This window comes from Taudactylus pleione, unplaced genomic scaffold (assembly GCF_031769625.1).
Source record: "Taudactylus pleione unplaced genomic scaffold, aTauple2 ptg000089l, whole genome shotgun sequence".
Taxonomy (NCBI): Eukaryota; Metazoa; Chordata; class Amphibia; order Anura; family Myobatrachidae; genus Taudactylus; species Taudactylus pleione.
In genome coordinates this window covers 321022-341126 of record NW_028284491.1, presented here as the reverse complement: position 1 = coordinate 341126, position 20105 = coordinate 321022, and the positions used below count along the sequence as shown (strand labels likewise).

The following is a 20105-nucleotide window of genomic DNA, read 5'->3' as shown; positions in this document are numbered from 1 at the left end:
AAGTATTCAGTTGGCAACAGAGGCAGCGTGCATTTGTGGAGCGAAGTTAGCGGGCTGGAGTGTGAAGTGAGATGAGGTCTATGATGTAAATGGGAGAGGATTGGGTGAGGGCTTTGTAAGTAACTGAGAGAAGCTTGAATTAGAATAAATTATGCAATATCACCTACTCTATCCAATCCTTTATACCATAATATTTATGGTGGGCTGAGATGATAGTCGAGGGGGATATTATTTATAGTTTTTGAATCAGTTCTGCCCTCTAGTAGTATAGACGCTGTCTCTTTGGAGGGCGCTTGGTAAGCCAGACAGATTGGTAAAGTCCATAATCTGTTAATGCACTAAAATTGGGAAAGGAGGTAGATCAGATTTCAGTTGGTGACCTTGACCACTCATGAGGCCAATCACTATGACGCAGTTTCCACACATGGACAATTGGATGTCTTCTTGATAGCGTTTGGGCCCAAACATCAGTCCTGTTGGACAGTAGACAATGCTATGGATATTCTTAAATAGGAAGTCAGTCCTACAAACAGGATTGGACTGGGCCGCCTGATTTGTGGCCACGCCCTCAATCATGGGAGGGCATGGCCTATGGCACTGCTCCTATGGCAGGTGCAGTGCAGCTGCTTGCCGGGCAGTCATCAAGGCTGTGACTGACCTAGCCAGCAGGTACACGCAGTGGACTGGAGCACACTGCAGTCATTCAGACTCAGCACTGCAGTGCACTACTGGGTAATAAATCGCAGTAGTCACTGAAGTGGGGTCAGAGGAGCATCTGCTTAGCTCTGATTGGAGAAGCCCATCATATGCTCCTCTAACCTGGAGTTTAGCAGCAGCGCAGCCTCATTGTGAGAATGCCTGTGATTGCTCTGCCGGCTGCCTGAGGATGCTGCTGGTGAGTACACTGTGTGGGCACTACAGTGTAACAAATTGCATGGGCACTACAGGTGGCAAAACATGTGGGCACTATTGGTGTCATAATGTGTGGGCACTACAGTGTAGCATAATGTGTGGGCACTACAGTGTGTAATAATATGATGGTCACTATTGTGCGGCATAATGTACAGGTGGACATAACGTGTGGGCACTATTGGTGGCATAATCTGTGGGTACTACAGGAGGCACAATATGTTGTCACTACAATGTGGCATAATCTGGGGGGAACAACAGTGGGATGCACTACAGTGTGGTATAAAGTGTGGGCACTTCAGTGTGGTATAAAGTGTGGGCACTACGTGTGGCATAATGTGTGGGTACTACAGTATGGTATCATGTGGGCACTACAGTGTAGTATAATGTGAATGCACTGCAGTGTGACATAATGGGGGAACTACAGTGTGGTATAATGTGTTGGGCACTACAGTGTGGTATAATGTGGGAGGCACTGTAGTGTGGCATAATGTAAATGCACTACACTGTGGAATAATATGGGTGGCACTACAGTGTGGCATAATGTTAGTACATGTGTAGTGGTCTCATTTACCCACAACTGACCAGCATTGTAAGGGTTACTGGGTGGCTCACCACTACTTCTCTGCACCACCCTCTTTACCAAACACTACCTCTCTGCACTATCTCCCTGGCCCCTCTATACTCACCACTACCTATCTGCACTGCTCTCTGACCCTCCTTACCAAACACTATCTCTCTGCACTACCTACCTGACCACTCCATACTCATCATTACCTATCTGCACCAGCCTATCTCTGAGTTTTCATTCTAAGATGTCATGAGTGCTGCACCTTTGCACTGTACATTTTTGTAAGGGCACCGACAACAGTTAAATATTGTTATTGGGAGTTCTGGACCAAGGACAAATTTATTTATTTATATATATATATGTATAGATAGATGGATAGATAGATACAACCCCTCCAGTGACTGGCCGCACCCCTTTGTGGACATCTATAATTACGTTCCCCTGTGGGCCCTTTATGCTCCAGTCCGCAACTGCCTACAAACAGGGGTTACTAAATTTAGCAAAATTGCAAAACCAGTGCGCAATAAAATCAGAAGTGCAGCAAGTGGTGATAACACAATAGAGTAAACACCCAGTACTCAATTAGCATTGAAACTAATGTCACCTTCTAGCGCTCTCCCCATAACAGATTTACAAAGGTGAGGGATGATAGATGTAGCAAAAATAATAAGCACCGTTAAATACAGACTCCATTGAACATAGGATCATCCCATTAGGTCCATATAAAAGATTTTTTATTGATCCTTGGTGGAATCTGGAATAAAGTTTTTATCTTCCCTCCTTATGTGCTGTTTAGAGCAACACATGTGTGGGAGGATACAAAGAGAAATATAATATAGTGCAGATCAGACTTGACAAATATACTTTAATAATAGATTGCACTTACAAAATGTAGTAAGAATCAAGCGTTCTAAGATACATCCACAGGGGCATAGTAGCAGCATTTTCATAAAATACATCCTTGTAATCCTAGCTGGTAAATAAGGAAAGGTGATAAACCAGCTCCGGACACCGGGATTCACCACAGGACAGGACAGACGCCCAGCCACTCAGTAATGGATGCAGTCCATAGAGCCCACGCTTAACACGTTTCAGACCATTTTGTCCTTCATCAGAAGCGCTTGTGGGGAATCTCGTCTTTCGCAGTCCTTACCTCCGGCGGTTGAGACCAGCCTGAGGACGCTGTGGTGGAGTGTCCGGTTTGTCCGCACCCCAACTAGACCACCGGGACATATAAGTCTGGCACTGGGGACCGTTGTAGAGGCCAGCAGCCCTGGCGGTTGATGCAGCAGTGGGGAGGTGAGCTCTCCCCCCAGTAGCTTCTCCCCCAGCTCAGAGCGCGATCCATCACAAGAGGCTTCCTGCCTCTGAGCGGCTCCTCACCTTCCTGCCACTGTGAGACAGGTCCAGTCTCCCTGTATACCTCTCCCTGGGGCCAGGTCATGCAGCGCTGAATCCTACCAACCTATTAAGGCTTGAGTAGTTGATTCAATGCCCATTGCAAATATATATATGCATTGTATGTGACTTTTGCTAGTGGTATACTGTCTTCACTTTCTGACTGTCAGTTATCTCTATCCCTCCTGCTCTTTCTTAACCCTCAACTACCAGGTGTGTAGGGGTTGATTTACATTTACCTGTATTTGTGAAGGGTGTCACATTTCATTACTTGCTATACACTTATTGTGTGCTACTTGCTAGCTATTACTATATCTTCTAAAGGCAGGGGTAATAAGGGGGCTGCGGCCCCTGTGCTGGTTACATGCAGATCCTGTTCAGCTGACTTGTCCCCTCAGGATCCTGTGCAGGACGGTCTGTGTGCTAATTGTTACGTTCCACCTCACTAGCCCACCTTACTAGCCCCTGTCCAGGAGCCTCCTTGGGTGTCCTCTTTATCCCAGGTTATGACGCAGTTAGTGGATCACTTATCAGCCCCTGTGCTGCCTCCCACCATGGGTTACCCACAGCAGTTACAGCCAGCTATGTATGTCCCCCCTATTCATCCTGCTTGGATGGATGTTTTTTCCACTCAGTTCAGAATATGGCTCAAACGTCTGCTGCCTTTCAGCAAATGTTAAAGGCGGACAGACCGTTAGCCGCCAAAGCACATAGGCGGCCTGTCCACCCAGCTTTCGGATTCTGACGCATCATCTGAGAAGGGACACCCACTGTTGAAGGAATGGGTATGTTATACCGCCGGCCACATGGCCGGCGGTTCGATTCCCGTCAGCGGCAGCCCGACAGGAGCAGAGTGCGACGCAGTGGAAGCCCGACAGTGCTGGAAATCCTGATCGTGGATAGGTAAGTATCCACTAACCTAACCTAACCCCCCTAACCCTAACCCTCCTTAGGGGTGCCTAACCCTAACTTCCCCCCCAAGTGCCTAACCCTAATCCCCCCCTTCTCCGCTGCCTAAACCCGGGGGGGTGCCTAACCCTAAGTCCCCCTCGGGGGTGCCTAACCCTAACCCTCCCGGGGGGGTGCCTAACCCTAAGTCCCCCCCCGGGAGCCCTAAACCTAACCCTCCCCCCCCGCGCGGCTGTCCGCTCGCTGCACCCGGCATCACTACGATCGTGATGCCGGGCGCCGGTCTCCCGGCGTCGGGTAAATGCGGGCGTCTAAATCGGCTTCCCGATTGCTTCCCCTGTTGAATGACTGTCCTCCTCGCCTGAGGGGAGAAACGTATGCATCATCTGCCTCAGATGATGCACACGTTTCTCGGGCGAGGAGGACCGTCATTCAACAGTGGGTGTCTCTTCTCTAGTGTGGGCGATTAAATCGATCCTGAACATAGAGTATGCGGAACCAGCCCCTAAGCCTAAAACCCCAGTGTTTAAACGTCAAAAGTTGGCTAAGGCTGCATTCCCTCAATCGGACCAGCTCACTAAGCTCCTGGGGGAAGCATGGCGTACTCCTGGCAAACTGTTCCAGATTCCAAAAAGACTAGCTTCTTTTTACCCTCTCCCACCTGACGAGTGTACTAAGTGGGAAGTCCCCCCTACCGTTGATTCTCACGTGGCACACTTAGCCAGAATCTCTACGCTGCCCATACCGTCCGCATCCTCCCTTAAATATGCCACGGATAGAAAACTGGAAACTTGTAACAAGTCCGTTTACTGGCTTTCTGGCGCTATTACTCTGCCGGCTATGGCTGCGGCTTGGGTAACTAAGGCTATCAAAGAATGGATGCACTTGAAGACAGCCTGCCATCAGACGCTACCAGGGAGCAATTGGCCCACATCTCCCATATCCAGGAAGTGGCCTCTTATTTGGGAGAAGCTGTGTTGGATACTGGATTTGCTTCTCCCACCTCAGGCGTCAGGGTGTCAGAATTCTGCCATACCGAGATGACCTCTTAATTTTGGCACCTTCACCAGCTGTTTTACAATGCCATCTCCAGCAGACCATTGCTTGCCTGCAAGCACATGGCTGGCTCGTCAAGTGGAGAAAGTCCTCTCTCTCTCCGACACAGCGGATAGTACTTCTGGGTGCACTCCTGGATTCTCGAGCACAAAGGATCCTTTTGCCAGCTGACAAAATTTCGGCCCTGAACCAAAGGGTATCCATTGCAGGTCCTGGGGTCCATGGTATCCACCTTCGATATGGTGGAGTACGCCCAGTTCCACTCCAGGCCCCTTCAACAACTGATTCTCTCCCAGTGGAACGGGCAGTGTCAACTGATCCGGTCCCAGATGATCCTCCTCCCTCCAGGGGTTCGGCTTTCCCTCTCATGGTGGCTGCAGAAGTCCCATCTGGACAAGGGTTACCCGTTCTGGATCCAAGATTGGGAGCTCCTCACTACGGATGCCAGCCTTCGTGGATGGGATACTTTGACCAGTCATCATACCTCTCAGGGACAATGGACAACCCAGGAAAGCAACCTGCCCATAAACATTCTGGAGCTTCGAGCAGTGTACAGAGTGCTCATTCTGCTGCCAGACCTTCTCCAGGGCAGGCTATTCCAAATCCAGTCCAACAACAGTACTGCGGTAGCCTACCTCAACCATCAGGGAGGCACGTGATGTCGGGCAACCATGCGGAAAGTAGCACACATCCTGGTCTGGGCCGAACATCATCTCCCGGCAATCTCAGCAGTGTTCATCCCCGGAGTCCTTAACTGGGAAGCGGACTTCCTAAGCTATCGGGACATACACGCTGGAGACTGGGCTCTCCACCCGGACATCTTTCAACACATCTTTCAACACCTATAGACAAATGGGGCCTACCAGACGTAGACCTCATGGCCTCATGTCACAACCACAAGGTCCAGGACCAGAGACCCCTCAGCCGCCTTCGTGGATGCTCTTGCATACCTCTTTCCTCTGGTCTCCCTCTCGAGGATTCTCTAAAAATTCAAGCAAGAAGGTGGAACGGTGATACTGATAGCTCCAGCCTGGCTAAGGCGCCAATGGTTCAACGACCTATGGAGTCTCTCCATAGACGCTCTTTTTCCACTTCTATGGCTGGATCTGTTAGTGCAGGGCCCTTGTCTGCACCCGGACCTACCTCATCTGTCTTTGATGGCATGTCTCTTGAGTCATCCCTCTTAAAAGCCAAGGGTTTCTCTAGCTCTGTGGTCCAGTCGATGCTCAGGGCGCGTAAGCCTTCCTCAGCCCGTATCTTTTACAGAGTTTGGCACTCTTACTTTCAATGGTGCTCCCCCAGAGGCTATGATCCTACGTTTTTTAGGGTTTCCCCAGTGCTTGCCTTTCTCCAGGTTTAGTTAGACCTCTGCTTCTGCCTGACCTCCCTTAAAGTTCAGCTTTCTACGCTGTTAGTCTGGTTCCAGCGTAGGATCGCTCCCTTGCCTGATGTTAGAACATTCCTTTAGGGTGTTCTCCACCTTCAACCTCATTTTGTTTCTCCGGTGGCCCCGTGGCATTTATCTTTGGGTCTCCAGGCTTTACATGCTCCTCCATTTGAAACCTCTAGACTCAGTAGACCTCAAGTGCCTGACTGCAAAGATGCTCTTCCTCCTCGCTATCTCCTCTGCCTGCAGGGTATCTGACTTGGGAGCGCTCTCCTGTCTCTCCCCCTTCTTGATCTTTCATCCGGATAGAGCAGTTCTCCGTACCCGGGCTGTTTACCTCCCTAAAGAGATTGTGTTTATGGCCTCCTAGTCCTCGGACCTCTCTGCAGGTGAAGCCTCCCTGGATGTGGTTCATGCTCTTCGGATCTACGTGGATTGTACCAACTCCTTTAGGAAATCGGATTCTCTTTGTGTTGTATGGCTTTCACAAACGGGGCTGGCCAGCTAACAAACAGACTCTGGCTCGATGGCTCTGCATGACAATCTCTCAAGCTTACATGCAAGCTGATCTTCCTGTTCAAACACGGTTACAGCACATTCTACTCTGTCTGTGAGACCCTCGTGGGATGTGGAACTTCTGCTGCACAATTGTGCAGGGCAGCCACGTGGTCTTCCGTCTACACCTTCCTCAGGTTCTATGCCTTTGACACCATCTCAGGATGCCTCCTTTGGCCACTGGATTCTCCTTTCTGCTCAGGAGCATCCCCACCCTTGTGGGAAACTGCTTTAGGACATCCCCATGGTTATGAGGGATGCGATGCTGCCATATTTACCAATATCTGGACTGTGATGCATTCCCGATATTGGTCCCCGCAGCTAACGCGATGTAAAGATGGCATTAGCCGCTGTAGCCTATGGCTACACACCACATAATTAGCCGGCAGATAGTTCCTCCTGAACCCTCCCCCAGCAATGGCCGCCGCACATGTGCAGTCAGCGTGACTGCTCATTCGCAGCAGCTCCGGCACTGGCCAGCAGCTCTACGGAGAGATTGCAGGGAGCCTGTGTCCCTGATGATACATCCGGGCAGGGCCGGCTCCAGGGGTAGCCACAAGCGACAGACAAAATGAGGGCATGTCCTAATTACCATAGGCCACGCCCCCTAAATTACTCCGTCACTAGCTGCGCTTACCCCAGCCCTCTCCCTGCACTGAATGGATGCCACACGCATGCGCGCAGCATCCATTCAGCCACTCCGGGGTCTGCCACAGCCACACAGCTGCCGCGGTGGGGGAGCCCAACCTCCCCACCAGACCACCCGCGAGACACTAAGGCCCACGGGTGGAATAGAGGAACAGTGCTGTCCTGCTGAAATCGGGATGTTGGGAGGGGTGTGCCCTCTATGGGGTGGCGCCCCTGTTTGACCGCACTGGCCAAACATGCCTCGAGCCGGCCCTGCATCCAGGTGGTATGATCGCATATTGCAAAGCAGTCATGGATGGTAATGGAATGCCCTGATTGCATTGCATATGCGATCAGTAATAAATGGGGGCCTAAGTAACCTAAGTTTGGACTACTTAGAAGGCGTTTACAGCAGCAGACACTGCCACCCCCCCCCCATTTTTTTTAAGGTACACTATAGAATTTTGTTTATTATGGTAGGTGGGAAGTGGACTTAGCAGAGACTTCGCTCCAGATTTGAGTTACAAATACATTGAGTGAATAAAACTATACACTAATAATAATTATAACAATAATAATAATAATGTTTTTCCCACCTTCCTCATAAACAATGAGATTCCCACTAGTTGGAGGCATGAGTACATCTTTCACTCCACTTTTAACCAAATTGCTTTTGAAGACCTTACTCCTGACCGAGTGATACTTATTCCCTCTGAGGTCTTTCAGTTGCAGCTTCCCCAGCTCCAGTAGGTTCTCCAGGATTTGGATCCGGTGCAGCAGTTTAGCATTGTCCTGCTGACAGATCTCTATGTCCTTCACCAAGAAACAATGAATCACAAAATTATTTCTTTTTAATGCGAGTGACGACTAGTAAAACATATCAGGAATCCACTAGTGAAGGAATGTTGTGAGAGTTGTGAAAATAAACTATTAATGGTGCAAACAAATGATTAAATGAGAAAATAATTATGGAAATGCCAAAAGTCTGTAAAAATATGTAATACGTATAATTATAGATACCAATATGTGTCAACATTAATACCAAGGTGTATATACAGAAATGTGAACATTTTCTCTTTCCCTTCATAAGTATATAAAGAGCCCAACACTAAGGCTGCTGAGAGCTTGGATGGGCCCCTAATCTGGAGTATGGTTGGTTATTGACTATTGATGGTTATATCCTTGTATATAAATTAAAATTATTACATTCTACATTAAAACAGCTTCTCAGAGCTTTAGATAAAGGATGAGCACATTAAACATATTCCAAGCTTTATGAGAATATTACTGCAGTGCTAGCTCTTTTATGCAAAGCTACTTGTAATTTACGGTTAGTGGTCCTTATGCTTCTATTTAATGTGCAATACTTGCTGTAGCCACTGGATGTCACTTGTTTCTAATATAATGCAAATTGTCATTGGCCATTTAGGTGCTGTAGCAAGATTGTTCTATTTCTGCGACGGCAGGACCAGTCCAGGTAACGTTTACGAGTAAAATGACTGGATTATGGGCCTGATTCACTACAGATCGCTATTGCGATCTTAGCTGCGAATACGCATGCAGCCCCGCTGCAAAAATATGCTAATGAATGCTAACGCGATCCCATCGCACAGCCAGCATAGAGGCGCCCACTACAGCTATCTCACATCCGTAATACTTGCAGTCCTGCGTATACATCGAGTAACATCGGCCCCTCATGCAGAATTGCAGTAGGTCTGACCTTACTCAGAAATTGCCAACCTCGTTGTACTCAAGCTGTTAATTTTTGCTGGGAGCCAATTAACCTATAAGTATATTTTTGGAGTGTGGGAGGAAACCGGAGTACCCAAAATAAACCCACGCAAGCACAGGGAGAATATACAAACTCCACACAGTTAGGGCAATCGTACCCACAACCTCTGTGCTGTGAGGCAGTAATGCTAACCACTACACCGTCTGTGCTGCCCATTACACTCTTCCTGGGGGACATTGTGCATAATGAGCGGCAAGAAGATTTGGGGCAAAAGGTATTCTAAATATGAGGGGGCTGTGTGATTGTGCACTCTGGGCCTGATTCATTATCGTTCACAACTGCGAATATGCACGCAATCGGGCGATTGTTGATTTCTGCACATGCATCGCAGTGTGCACACCAGCCACTGCGATTGGGACTGCGATCGCAGTTACTACGCAGACCCATTGCAGAGTGATTGACAGGAAGTGCCAGGCAGTGACGGGGGGTGGTCAGGGAAACGCAGGCGTTCCAGTGCCTTTATGCACGCAATTGAATTGGCGTTCAAATTATCCACTGTGATGCCCTACGCAGCCTGAGGCCTGATAGCGTGTGATGAAGTTAGCAATATCTGAGTAAGGTCAGCCCTTGTGCAAGTGTGCGTGAGGCTGCGATGGTACTGAATTGTACCGATGGTTTTGCAGTCTTGCTAAACATTACGGATGTGTGTAAGGTAAAGTGGGCGTCTTTATGTTGTGCTGTGGCGGTTTAGCAATCGCAATGGATTAGCATACTATCACAGTTGAACTGCGCGCGTAATCGCTATTGCATTCGCAGTTGCGATCAGCGGTGAATCAGGCCCTCTGTGCAGTCTGAGGGCTGTTGTGGATTTTAGTGGCATGTGGGAGAATCTGAAAGGTATTTTAGAGTACATGGGGATCTATTCTAAAGACATGGGGTTTCTTTCATTAAATGTATTCTTTTAGATTATTAGCAAGATTAGGAATAACGTGTTACCCTCCTGAAAGGTACATTGCCATACATGTGACCCTGGAAGTGTATCAGGTTGCCATCACTGATCCAAAAGTTTTATTTCTTTATTTTAAAGCAACTTTGTTTTTGTTTAGTATTTTCTTATCATTATATGAGTTGCTATTTTGAATACACAACCCAATAATTGTACAGTTACCCTTGTTGTACAGTGGGCCTTATTCAGAGCCGGACGCTCTGACAGAGCGCTCGCTCTGAATCAGGGCCGGCCTTCTTGTTTTTTAGAGCGGCCTCCTGGCCGCTCGCATAGCTGTGGGTGACCACCCACAGCTATAGCGAGCGTCCAGGAAGATGGTCGCGATGGTCAAGACCATCGCGACCATCGGGCTTGCGACGAGACCCTTGTGGTAGGGTCTCGTTGCCGCAAGCCCCAGAGAGATTTTGGCTCTCACAGAGGAACACCTCCGTTTGGGCAGCCACTCCCCCGGCCCGCCCACCAAAGGGGGTGTGCTGTCACTCAACATCGACAGCACGCCCCCTTTGGTACGAGACCCGGAGCGACGGTTTGCCCATCGCTATCCGGGTCTCGTGCATGCGCACGACGGAGCCGGCGCACTGGGCCACCATCGACCCGCTTGAATCAGGCCCAGTGGTCAGTGTGTGAGTTGTATGTATAGATGTGTTCCGGTTTCTTATCAAACCAAGTCATCCAGTGTGTAAATCTCCATTATTTGCACTGACCTGCCTTTTAGTGTCCTGTAACATCTCTAATCTTCAGTGTCTAAAGGCAGGTAATCACTACCCGATTAAACCGAGTGAGTGAACAATAACGACATCGTTATCGTTCATTCGCTCATTAATCAGGCACAAATCGGGCATGCAAATGTTGGAAATGACCAGCGATACGCGCTCCCGACATCAATCATCGCCCGAACATGCTGGTCAATCTGCCGATAACGACAGATTGACCATGTTCGGGGATGATGGAGGGTGCCTGCACTGAATTTACTGATCGTTCAGTGTAGGCACTGCAGGGGATGGGGAACAACAGTACAATTACGATGTCATAATCATACTGTCTTCAGTGGTTTGGGTAGTGGATGTGCGGCTTAATACCTTTTAACTGATAATGATATACTGTTTAACTATCACTCCATATATATGACACTGTCCCTCCATTCATCATTCTGCACACAGAGGCCCTGATTCAGAGCCGGACGATCTGAAAGAGCACTCGCTCTGAATAAGGGCGTCTTTTTTTTTTTTTTCCTATGGAGCGGCCACCCACAGCTAAAGCGAGCGGCCAGGATGATGGTCGCGATGGTCTTGACCATCGGGTTTGCGATGAGACCCTTGTGGTAGGGTCTCGTGGCTGCAAGCCCCAGAGAGCTTTCGGCTCAAACAGAGCCGAAAGCTCTCCCACTGACATCACTTGTGATGTCAGTGGGGCCGCCCCCAAATGGTAGGTGTTCCCATGGGAACGCCTCCGTCTGGGCAGCCACCCCCCCGACCCACCCACCAAAGGGGTCGTGCTGTCACTCAACATCGACAGCACGCCCCCTTTGGTGCGAGACCCGGAGCGACGGATTGCCGTTTGCTCTCCGGGTCTCGCGCATGTGCACGACGGAGCCGGCTCCGTCGTGCGCATGCGCTCTGGGCCACCATCAACCCTGTTGCAAGTGCTCAGCGCTTGCGACCGGGTCTGAATCAGGCCCAGAGATCTAATATCGGCCTCCTCATCTCAGAAACCATTGGGAAAACAATCACTCACCTTTGGTCTTGGTGCAGACAGAGCAGGGTGTGCGATAACCAGAGGAACAATCAGCCACAGCATTGGTGTCATTCCCATGATGACCTGTAGGAGACACCAGGAATGAATCACTTGTCAGAGTACATGTGGAAGTGTATGATTTATCCCTGGTTTGCCTGGAATCGCATGCAGATACAGGAAGCCAGTTGTGCTGTATAGAGGCACAAATGTTCCTTCTATGTACTCTGTCTAGGGACTTGATTCAGCAGCGATCGCAACTGCTAATACGCATGCAATCAGCTGATTGTTGCATACTGCGCATGTGTATACATCGCAGTGCGCGAACCAGCCACTGCGATCGGGACTGCAATCACAGTGACTACGCAGACCCATCGCAGAGTGATTGACAGGAAGGGCCGTTTTGTGAGTGGTGATGGGGGGGTTGTCAGAGAAACGCAGGCGTGCCAGTGTGTATGAACACCGTTGCATGGGCGTGCATAAATTATCCTCTGCGATATGCAGCTTGTGTACTATAGCGTGTGCTGAGGTTAGCAATTCCTGAGTAAGGTCAGAGCTCGTGCAAGTGTGCGGGAGGCCGCGATGGTACTCGGTGTTACCGATGGTTTTGCAGTCTTGCTAAGGATTACGGATGTGTGTAAGGTAAGGTGGGTGCCCTTATGTAGTGCTGTGGCGGCATAGCGATCGCAATGGATTAGCATACTATCGCAGTGAGACTCTGTGCCTAATCGCTATTGCAATCGCAGTTGCGATCGGTAGTAAATCAGACCCTAGGGTCACACCTACTAATATTAGCAGGTGCTGGATTAAAAAATGATAGATCAGTGCACAGTCCGTTGCCTGAGTAACAGGTCCCTGAGTTTTGTTTGCTGATTACTTGTGCATTATTAACTTCTCTCTAATATCCTGGCTTGTTCCTTACCATCCTTGTTCTAGCTGTCTCATTGCTGTTTTGACCACCTATTACCGACTCAATACTAACCTGCTTGTCCTGACCCCTGGCCTGTCTCTAACTATGATTAGGCTTATTCCCCTATAGCAAGGTGTTGCCTATATCAGCTGCTGTCTTGCCTGGCTAACAAAGGTGCTGCAATATGTGTGTACTCCCGAGCTGTCTTTCCTGGCCATCGATCATTGCATCGTCCATCTGTTGTCTGGCACGTCAAATGGGACAATACAATGAATGACGCAGTATAGTTACATGTAGCATGTAACAATACATTGCGCCATCGTACGCTGGATCGTTCAGTGTGTATGGCATGCGCAATGTATCGTTACATCTGTCACCGCATGGCTGGGTTGTACCATTGTATGACGTGTACCCAGGTTAAGGCTTAATACATCCCCCCCAGGATACTGTAATAGCACCAACTGCCAGCAGCAAGGTTTGTTCATACATACATACTGTGACATTAATCACAGTCTGGGACAATATCTAAAAGAAATGTTAATAGTAGAAACTAGTGGTACCACAGGCACTGATATGGCTATTAATAGACTAATTTGTTTATTTAATGCTGCTCTATGTATTCAAAATTATTATGGCTAAATTACAGATCCCTTTATTCAGATGCATCCTTCAGGGCCGCAACTAGGGGGGGGCTGGAGGTGCACGTGCACCGGGTGAGCCGCTGTACCTGGTGCCAGTGACCTCCAGCCCGGCGCTGCAGAGAGGCTCCAAGCCGGACGTCCGCTGGTAATATTTATTACCAGCGGGCGCCCGGCTCCTTCTCTGCAGCGACGCGGTGTAGCCGGAGGCTGGAGTTCTCTCCCGAACTCCAGCTTCCGGCTCTCCCCACGGGCACTATGGGGGAGACGTCATGACATCTCCCCCATAGTTCCAAGGAGCAGCCGGCGGACCGGACGCGACGCTGGATGCAGGAGCGGGGTTCAAGGTAAGTATTTTTTTTTTTAATAAGCTGCACTACAGGGGCATTATTATGGGGGCAGGGGCATTACCACAGGGGCATTACTATGGGGGCATAGGCAATAAGGGGCATTACTAATGGGGCATGAGCACTACAGGGGCATTACTATTGGGGCATGGGCACTACAGGGGCATTACCACAGGGGCATTACTGTGGGGGCATGAGCACTACAGGGGCATTACTGTAAGGGCACTACAGGGATATTACTATGGGGCATGGGCAATACAGGGGCATTACTATGAGAGCATGGGCACTACAGGGGCATTACTATGAAAGCATGGGCACTACAGGGGCATTAATATGGGAGCATGGGCACTACAGGGGCATTACTGTATGATGGGCACTACAGGGGCATTACTATGGGGGTATTAACATATGGGCATTACTATGGGGGCATTACAATATGGGCACTACTGCAGGGGGAATTACATGGGGGGCGCCAAATTACTGTCTTGCCCCTGGTGACAAAAATCCTAGTTTCGGCCCTGCATCCTTATTGCCCACATTACTGTGTGCATTCCAACAATGATCTCAGGCATGTGCCTATACGGAGGTGATTGGGCTAATCACATAGGATTTTTCTAAATAATTCACTTATATTTGATAAGATGGAGTCAAACTGAGCAATAGTTAAAACAGAAAATGAGACAGTTGAGCACACTGAAATTACCACGGACATTTATCTGTCGAAATGAAAACGAACAGAGCAAAACTTTACATCAGAAGTCAGCTTTATTATGTACAGCAGGGGTGTCCAAAGCGGCGATTGCGACCGACTGGTCTCCCGCAGACACTCCAACCAATCGATTGAGTTGGCTCGTCCACATCCAGCAACAGTTAGCAGCGTCCAATTAAATCAGTGTGATTCTTGTTGGCTGCTGCGCCAAACTGAAGCCGCGGCTATCACTGTCACAGCAATAGCCTATAAGAATCAGGCTAATTCTCATTTGCTGAGTCTGTCAGATATAACGGCCTCCATTGCGACGGTTCAGCTGAGGACGGAGCAGAGACTTGAGGTCAGGACACAGGAGATTTTCTACAGTCAGGGAGGGTAGTGACAGGGTAGAGCAGAGCCAGGCTAAGGAGGGGCACGGGGGCAGGTCCGGCTCAAAGGCGCCAAACCCAAAATGGGGTGCAGTACTGCACTTTGGAGTGGACCTATCAAGATTGGCAGGCCTGCACTGCGGCTACTGCTGGTATTGCCCACGACTAGTGCAGGGAGGGACTCGGAGTTCCTCTCTCTCTCAGACAGGTCAGTATTCTGTGGGGGGCTGGGGCAATTTAATGTATGTTTTATATTTTTTGTGAGAGCCAATGCATTTAATTTTTTTAACTGTGGGGGCCATTGTGTGATTTCAGCAGAACTGTCTTCACGCCCCCTTTTTTGCACATCACATCTTTTTTGCACATCACACTCACTTTTTCACATTCGCACCTAAGGCGCAAGCAAATGAAGAAATTCAGTAGTTCACGAAAGATTCTTAGGCCCGTATTCAATTTGGAGCGAAAAGCCGGAATCAGCGAAAAAGTTTCGCTGATGACGTCATTTCGCCAGGCGGAAAAGTATCGCCATATTCAATTTGAAAGACTTTCTGCCTAGGCAGAAAGTCAATGCAATGTAATAGGCGAAAAAGTTTCGCCTGTGAATAGCAGGTGGAAAAAAGTGCAGAATTGGGGTTTTGGGGTGCAACGCTGCGGGTACCCCCATGTAACCTTCAGACAGTCCCCCAAAGGTAAACTGCGTCAAAATAATAATAATAAAAAAAAAACACTTAAGAACACCCCGAAAAATCACTTTCATTTTGGGGGTGAAAAAAATGATGGGGTACAAAGTTAAAAACTAGCGAACTAGACTCTAGGGGGGTCCCCAAGTATGACCCAAGTGTTTTTTTTCATGGCAGGTGCTTGCGGCAGGTGGATTTTTCACGATCTTTTAAACTTAAATTTAGCACCTTTAAAATATGTTGGCCCCCATTTTCAAGTACCCCAAATTTGCTGGGAGAAGTTATTTTCTGCAAAAAAATACTCCTGAATACTATTCTGCACCACTTATACAAAAACGCTATTTAGCAGCTATTGAACCCGTTTAAAAACACCAGATACCTTCAGCAAGCCAAATTGGGGGGTATCCTAGGGAACCCCCATGTCAGAGCATCTTTTGGGGGGTATCAGGCTGATTTCCCCAAATCTGACAGGACTTTCCACTTGTTACAGTTTCGCAGGGTGCCGTTTTCGCGTACTTTCAAATTGAATACGGGGATACGTGGGCATGCGCGCGATACTTTTCCGCATGCAAAACAGACGAAGTAGGCGCAAAGTCCATTAGTGGAAAAAGTATCGCGGGTGCGAATCAGATTGAATACGGCTCTTAGCTTTAAAAGTAGATCACCAAGTCCAAAAGTCTGGCCACCCCTGATGTACAGTATATTCTAAGACTTTCTGAAGGTGAATGAGAATTACTTTATTGTAATTTCCAGTGGTCTGATCACGTTATTGGCTGTAGCATCTCATATGTATACTGTATGTTCACATTGGCATCCGTGACATTCTAGAACCTTAAACAATTACAATTTTGTGAGATTACTCTACGATTGCTGCTTTACAATATTTGTGAACATCTAAATGTATTATATTCTTTCTAGGCCACACAACATGACCTTGCTTAGAGATCATGTTGTGTGGCCTAGAAATAATATAATGTGATTTCCTGCCATCCAATATCCCATTAACTAGTCTTCAGTTTTGTGTAGTAATCCCTGTGATGTCATCACTGTGATCTAGTAGGAGGGTAGATCTGGTTCTGTTAGGGATGGACTCTGATAATGCCACCTCCACAACTCCAGCCACATAGGCTGCTACTATCTTTGAACTTGCTTTTAGCTGTCCAGTATACCTTAGAAGAATCCATTTTGATTTTGGTTTCCTGTTTGGGTCTATAAAGTAGGCACTTAGGGTTTGATTCAGAGCTGCTCGCAAGCGGCTTGATGGTTGCCCACTTCGCACGCGCTGTTTCCGGCGAGCGCGTGCCCCGCTGAGCGACTGAAGTTCAGTCGCTGCGGGGCTCGCAACAAGACGGGGAGGCTGTCGATGTTGATTGACAGCTCGCCCCATTTTGTGGGCGGGTAGGGGGGTGGCCGGACAAACGCAGGCGTTCCCTTAGGAATGCATGGCGTTTGTTGGGGGGGGGGCAGGGAGTCCACTCGGGCTTGCGGCAGCTAGACCCTACCCCAGGGTCTCGTCGCAAGCCTGATGATCGCGATAACCGTGACGGTCTCCAGCCCGCTCGCACAAGCTGTGGATGGTCACCTGCAGCTTTGCGAGCGGCCGGAGTAAAAAAAAAACAAACAAAAAATGCCCAGATTCAGAGCGAGCGCCCGCCAGCAGCGAGCGGCTCTGAATCAGGGCCTTAGTGATTAATCCCATTGCTTCAAACAAGTTAACTCCACTACAGTGATTCCTGCTAGTCTGACTATTCTTTATCTGCATATCCAGCATTGCAATCCCAGCCTGCCACCAACCATTCTCATTCTTCATATGTAATCACCAACTTGTGACTTGTGACTAAGTTCTACATCAGACTACAACCAGGCACACAAGTATTGTGACATCCACAACCATGTTCCCCCCGAACATGTGACCTGATGTCATGCCAAGGATGCGTTGCCAGGATGTAGTTTAGATCCCGGCGTGCGGGATGCAGCACTCAGAATTCCGGCGACGGAATTCCGACACGCGTCAGAATCCGGGCACCATCATCCCGACAGTAACTACTGGTGTTAGGAGGAGGGTTAGGGTTAGTTATTAGTGGGGGAGGGTTAGGTTTAGGCTGTGGGGGGGGGGGTAGGTGTATGCGCTGGGAGAGCGGGGTTAGGTTTAGGCGCTAGAGGGGAGGGTTAGGTTTAGGCTGTGGGAGGGGGGTATGTTTAGGCGCTAGAGTGAAGGGTTAGGTTTATGGTGCGGGAAGGTAGTTGTAGGGTTAGGATACTGAGCACACAGAGCAGCAGTTGTTTGCTTAAGGTGACTCTGCAGCGAGTTGCAATTCCAGGCATCCTGCAAGCCAAATACAGGTACCATGGGGCACCAACAGTAGTGTCCCCTAGGTCTTGTGCCATGAGTCATGGCACTGTTTGCCCACCCCTAGTTACTGCCAATCCCACAACAACTGTATCCGTCATTTGAATTAAATGAAGTAGAAGTTTCTCAACTCTTGCTTGTACAAAGGGATACTTTATGTCACAGCCTGTCAGACTCCGGCGCTCACTTACCGAGTCCGGCGGCACTGGTCTGCAGAGGGGCAGTGGGTGGTGCATCTCCGGCGTTCCCTGCTGGTCTCTGCCTCTCCTTCCCCTGACGGATGCAGGCGGCCGCGGCTCCCTACGGGCGCGCACCCACCTGCTTAAGATTTAAAGGGCCATACACACGCCCTTAGCAACGTCACAGGAAGTGACTGGGGTAGCCCTGCATATTTAAGGAAGTCTCTGGGAGCACTCCAGTGCCAGAGTATAGGCTCATTTACCATACTCCAGCGTTCCTGTGATATTCCATTACCTGACTCTGACCTTGGCTTTGTTTGTGACCCTGATTTCGCCTGACCCCTGGTACTGCATCTGATATCTGGTTTTGACTTCGGCTATTCCCTGTGACCTGCTCTCGTCTGCTCCCTGGTACTGTCTAGTCCGTTTGGTTCTGACCCGGCCTGTCAACTAAGCTATACGTCTTCTCCGATTCATCCGGAGTTTACCAGCACCTGTATAAGGGAACCTATCCTGAGGGCTGCGACCTGTGTGTCGGACGCAGCCAAGCCCATGCCTTCTGGCGAGGGTCCCTGGTGAATACCGCCGGCACATTAGACTCCGCGCCTCAGGCATAGGTCTAGCCAACTCCCTAAATACGGGCTGCATCCATAATCCGTCCGAGACTTGTGACACTTTAATAATAAAAATATTCTTATACTGTCCCGTGGTCCATTCTAAAGTCATTGGGGCACACTGATGTATAAATATAGGGCTTACTGTAGTTACCTATCCATGAAGGTGAGGAAATCCATCATTGGAGAAAGGGCTTTTCTCACCTCTCGTTTTGTGAGAAGGTTACCAACGTTACAATTAGCCCTCACCTATGTAGTGGTGTTTTCTGCCATTCCCATCAACCTCAATGGGGATTGCATTTTACCACTATTTTAGAAAAGCTTGCCTATCACCGTGATCCTTTGATTGCTGCTGTCAGTGAAATAGGTAAAACCTTTGCGGTGGTGGTGGAGTTATTTCAGAGCACCGGATCAGTAAATGACTGAGCTACTAAAATTTGTATTACTGTGAAGAGTGGCAATGCAGATCTTTAGTTAGTACCTACTCTACATTAATAGAACTTTTAATTTAATACTGAGGGAAAGCACTATATTTCCCTAAAACTACCAAACTGACTTGGTGCATTTAATTTCTAACTTTTCCTGTTAAAAAGGATGATTTTATCTGAAAACCCTGCAACTCCAAGTTGTCACAGCTGCAGGGTTGTAAAGTTACTGGCTGGAAATATTATTCCCTTTCAGTGTGTGCAGATTGGATGCTGTGCCAATGCTAACGCTCGCACAGCAACAGAAAAGTCAGCTGAACCCAACACTTGGCCAGTGCACCGTGACACAGTCACAGCTGGGTGTAGGACAACCAATATTAAGCTTTTACAGAATTCTTTAGTTGAAGAAAACACTTGTATCAATCACCATGTAGCAGTTTTCTGTCACACCCTATATAACAGGATTACATTGGGTATTATTATACTCTACACGTCTGCAAACAGCAAACTAATATAAGAGAATACACCTTATAATACAGCTCCTGAAACATAGAATGGAAAAGGCTTCTGAATATACATAGACTGTGAGAGTTTTACTTACCTTGTGTATTCTATGCTCCTAGAGCTTTTATCCGTAGTAAGAGATGGCAAAATAAATAAAAACAGAAAGCCCTGCTATGTATTAGCTATGTGGTAACAACAGGCTGATTGCATCACTATACACCCAGATGGTTTATATTACAGGCTGCGTATGACAGAAATGCTGGAATTTCGAAAGATGGTTTTTTTTAAGTATGATTTCTGAGGAAATTTTGGATACTGCCTCACTATATACAAGGGTGGTAACAAGTCCTCTCATGTGTGTAATGTTCTCTGTAGGGTAACAAGTCCTCTCATGTGTGTAATGTTCTCTGTAGGGTAACAAGTCCTCTCATGTGTGTAATGTTCTCTGTAGGGTAACAAGTCCTCTCATGTGTGTAATGTTCTCTGTAGGGTAACAAGTC

The 20105-nt window shown here is 48.4% G+C and overlaps 1 protein-coding gene across 1 annotated transcript in view; it reads right to left on the bottom strand.

Annotated features, from left to right (window-relative positions):
* Nucleotides 1–19711, bottom strand: part of LOC148527266 (fibrinogen-like protein 1) — a 39492-nt gene extending 19781 nt beyond the window's left edge. Inside the window, exons 1-3 of the mRNA XM_088469088.1 lie at nt 19703–19711; nt 11885–11968; nt 8009–8225 (exon numbers count right to left, since the gene is read on the bottom strand). Coding sequence (XP_088325214.1) covers nt 8009–8225; nt 11885–11962 — 295 coding nt within the window. The 5' untranslated portion in view covers nt 11963–11968; nt 19703–19711. The remainder of the gene's footprint in view (nt 1–8008; nt 8226–11884; nt 11969–19702) is intronic.
* Nucleotides 19712–20105: the final 394 nt, after the last annotated feature.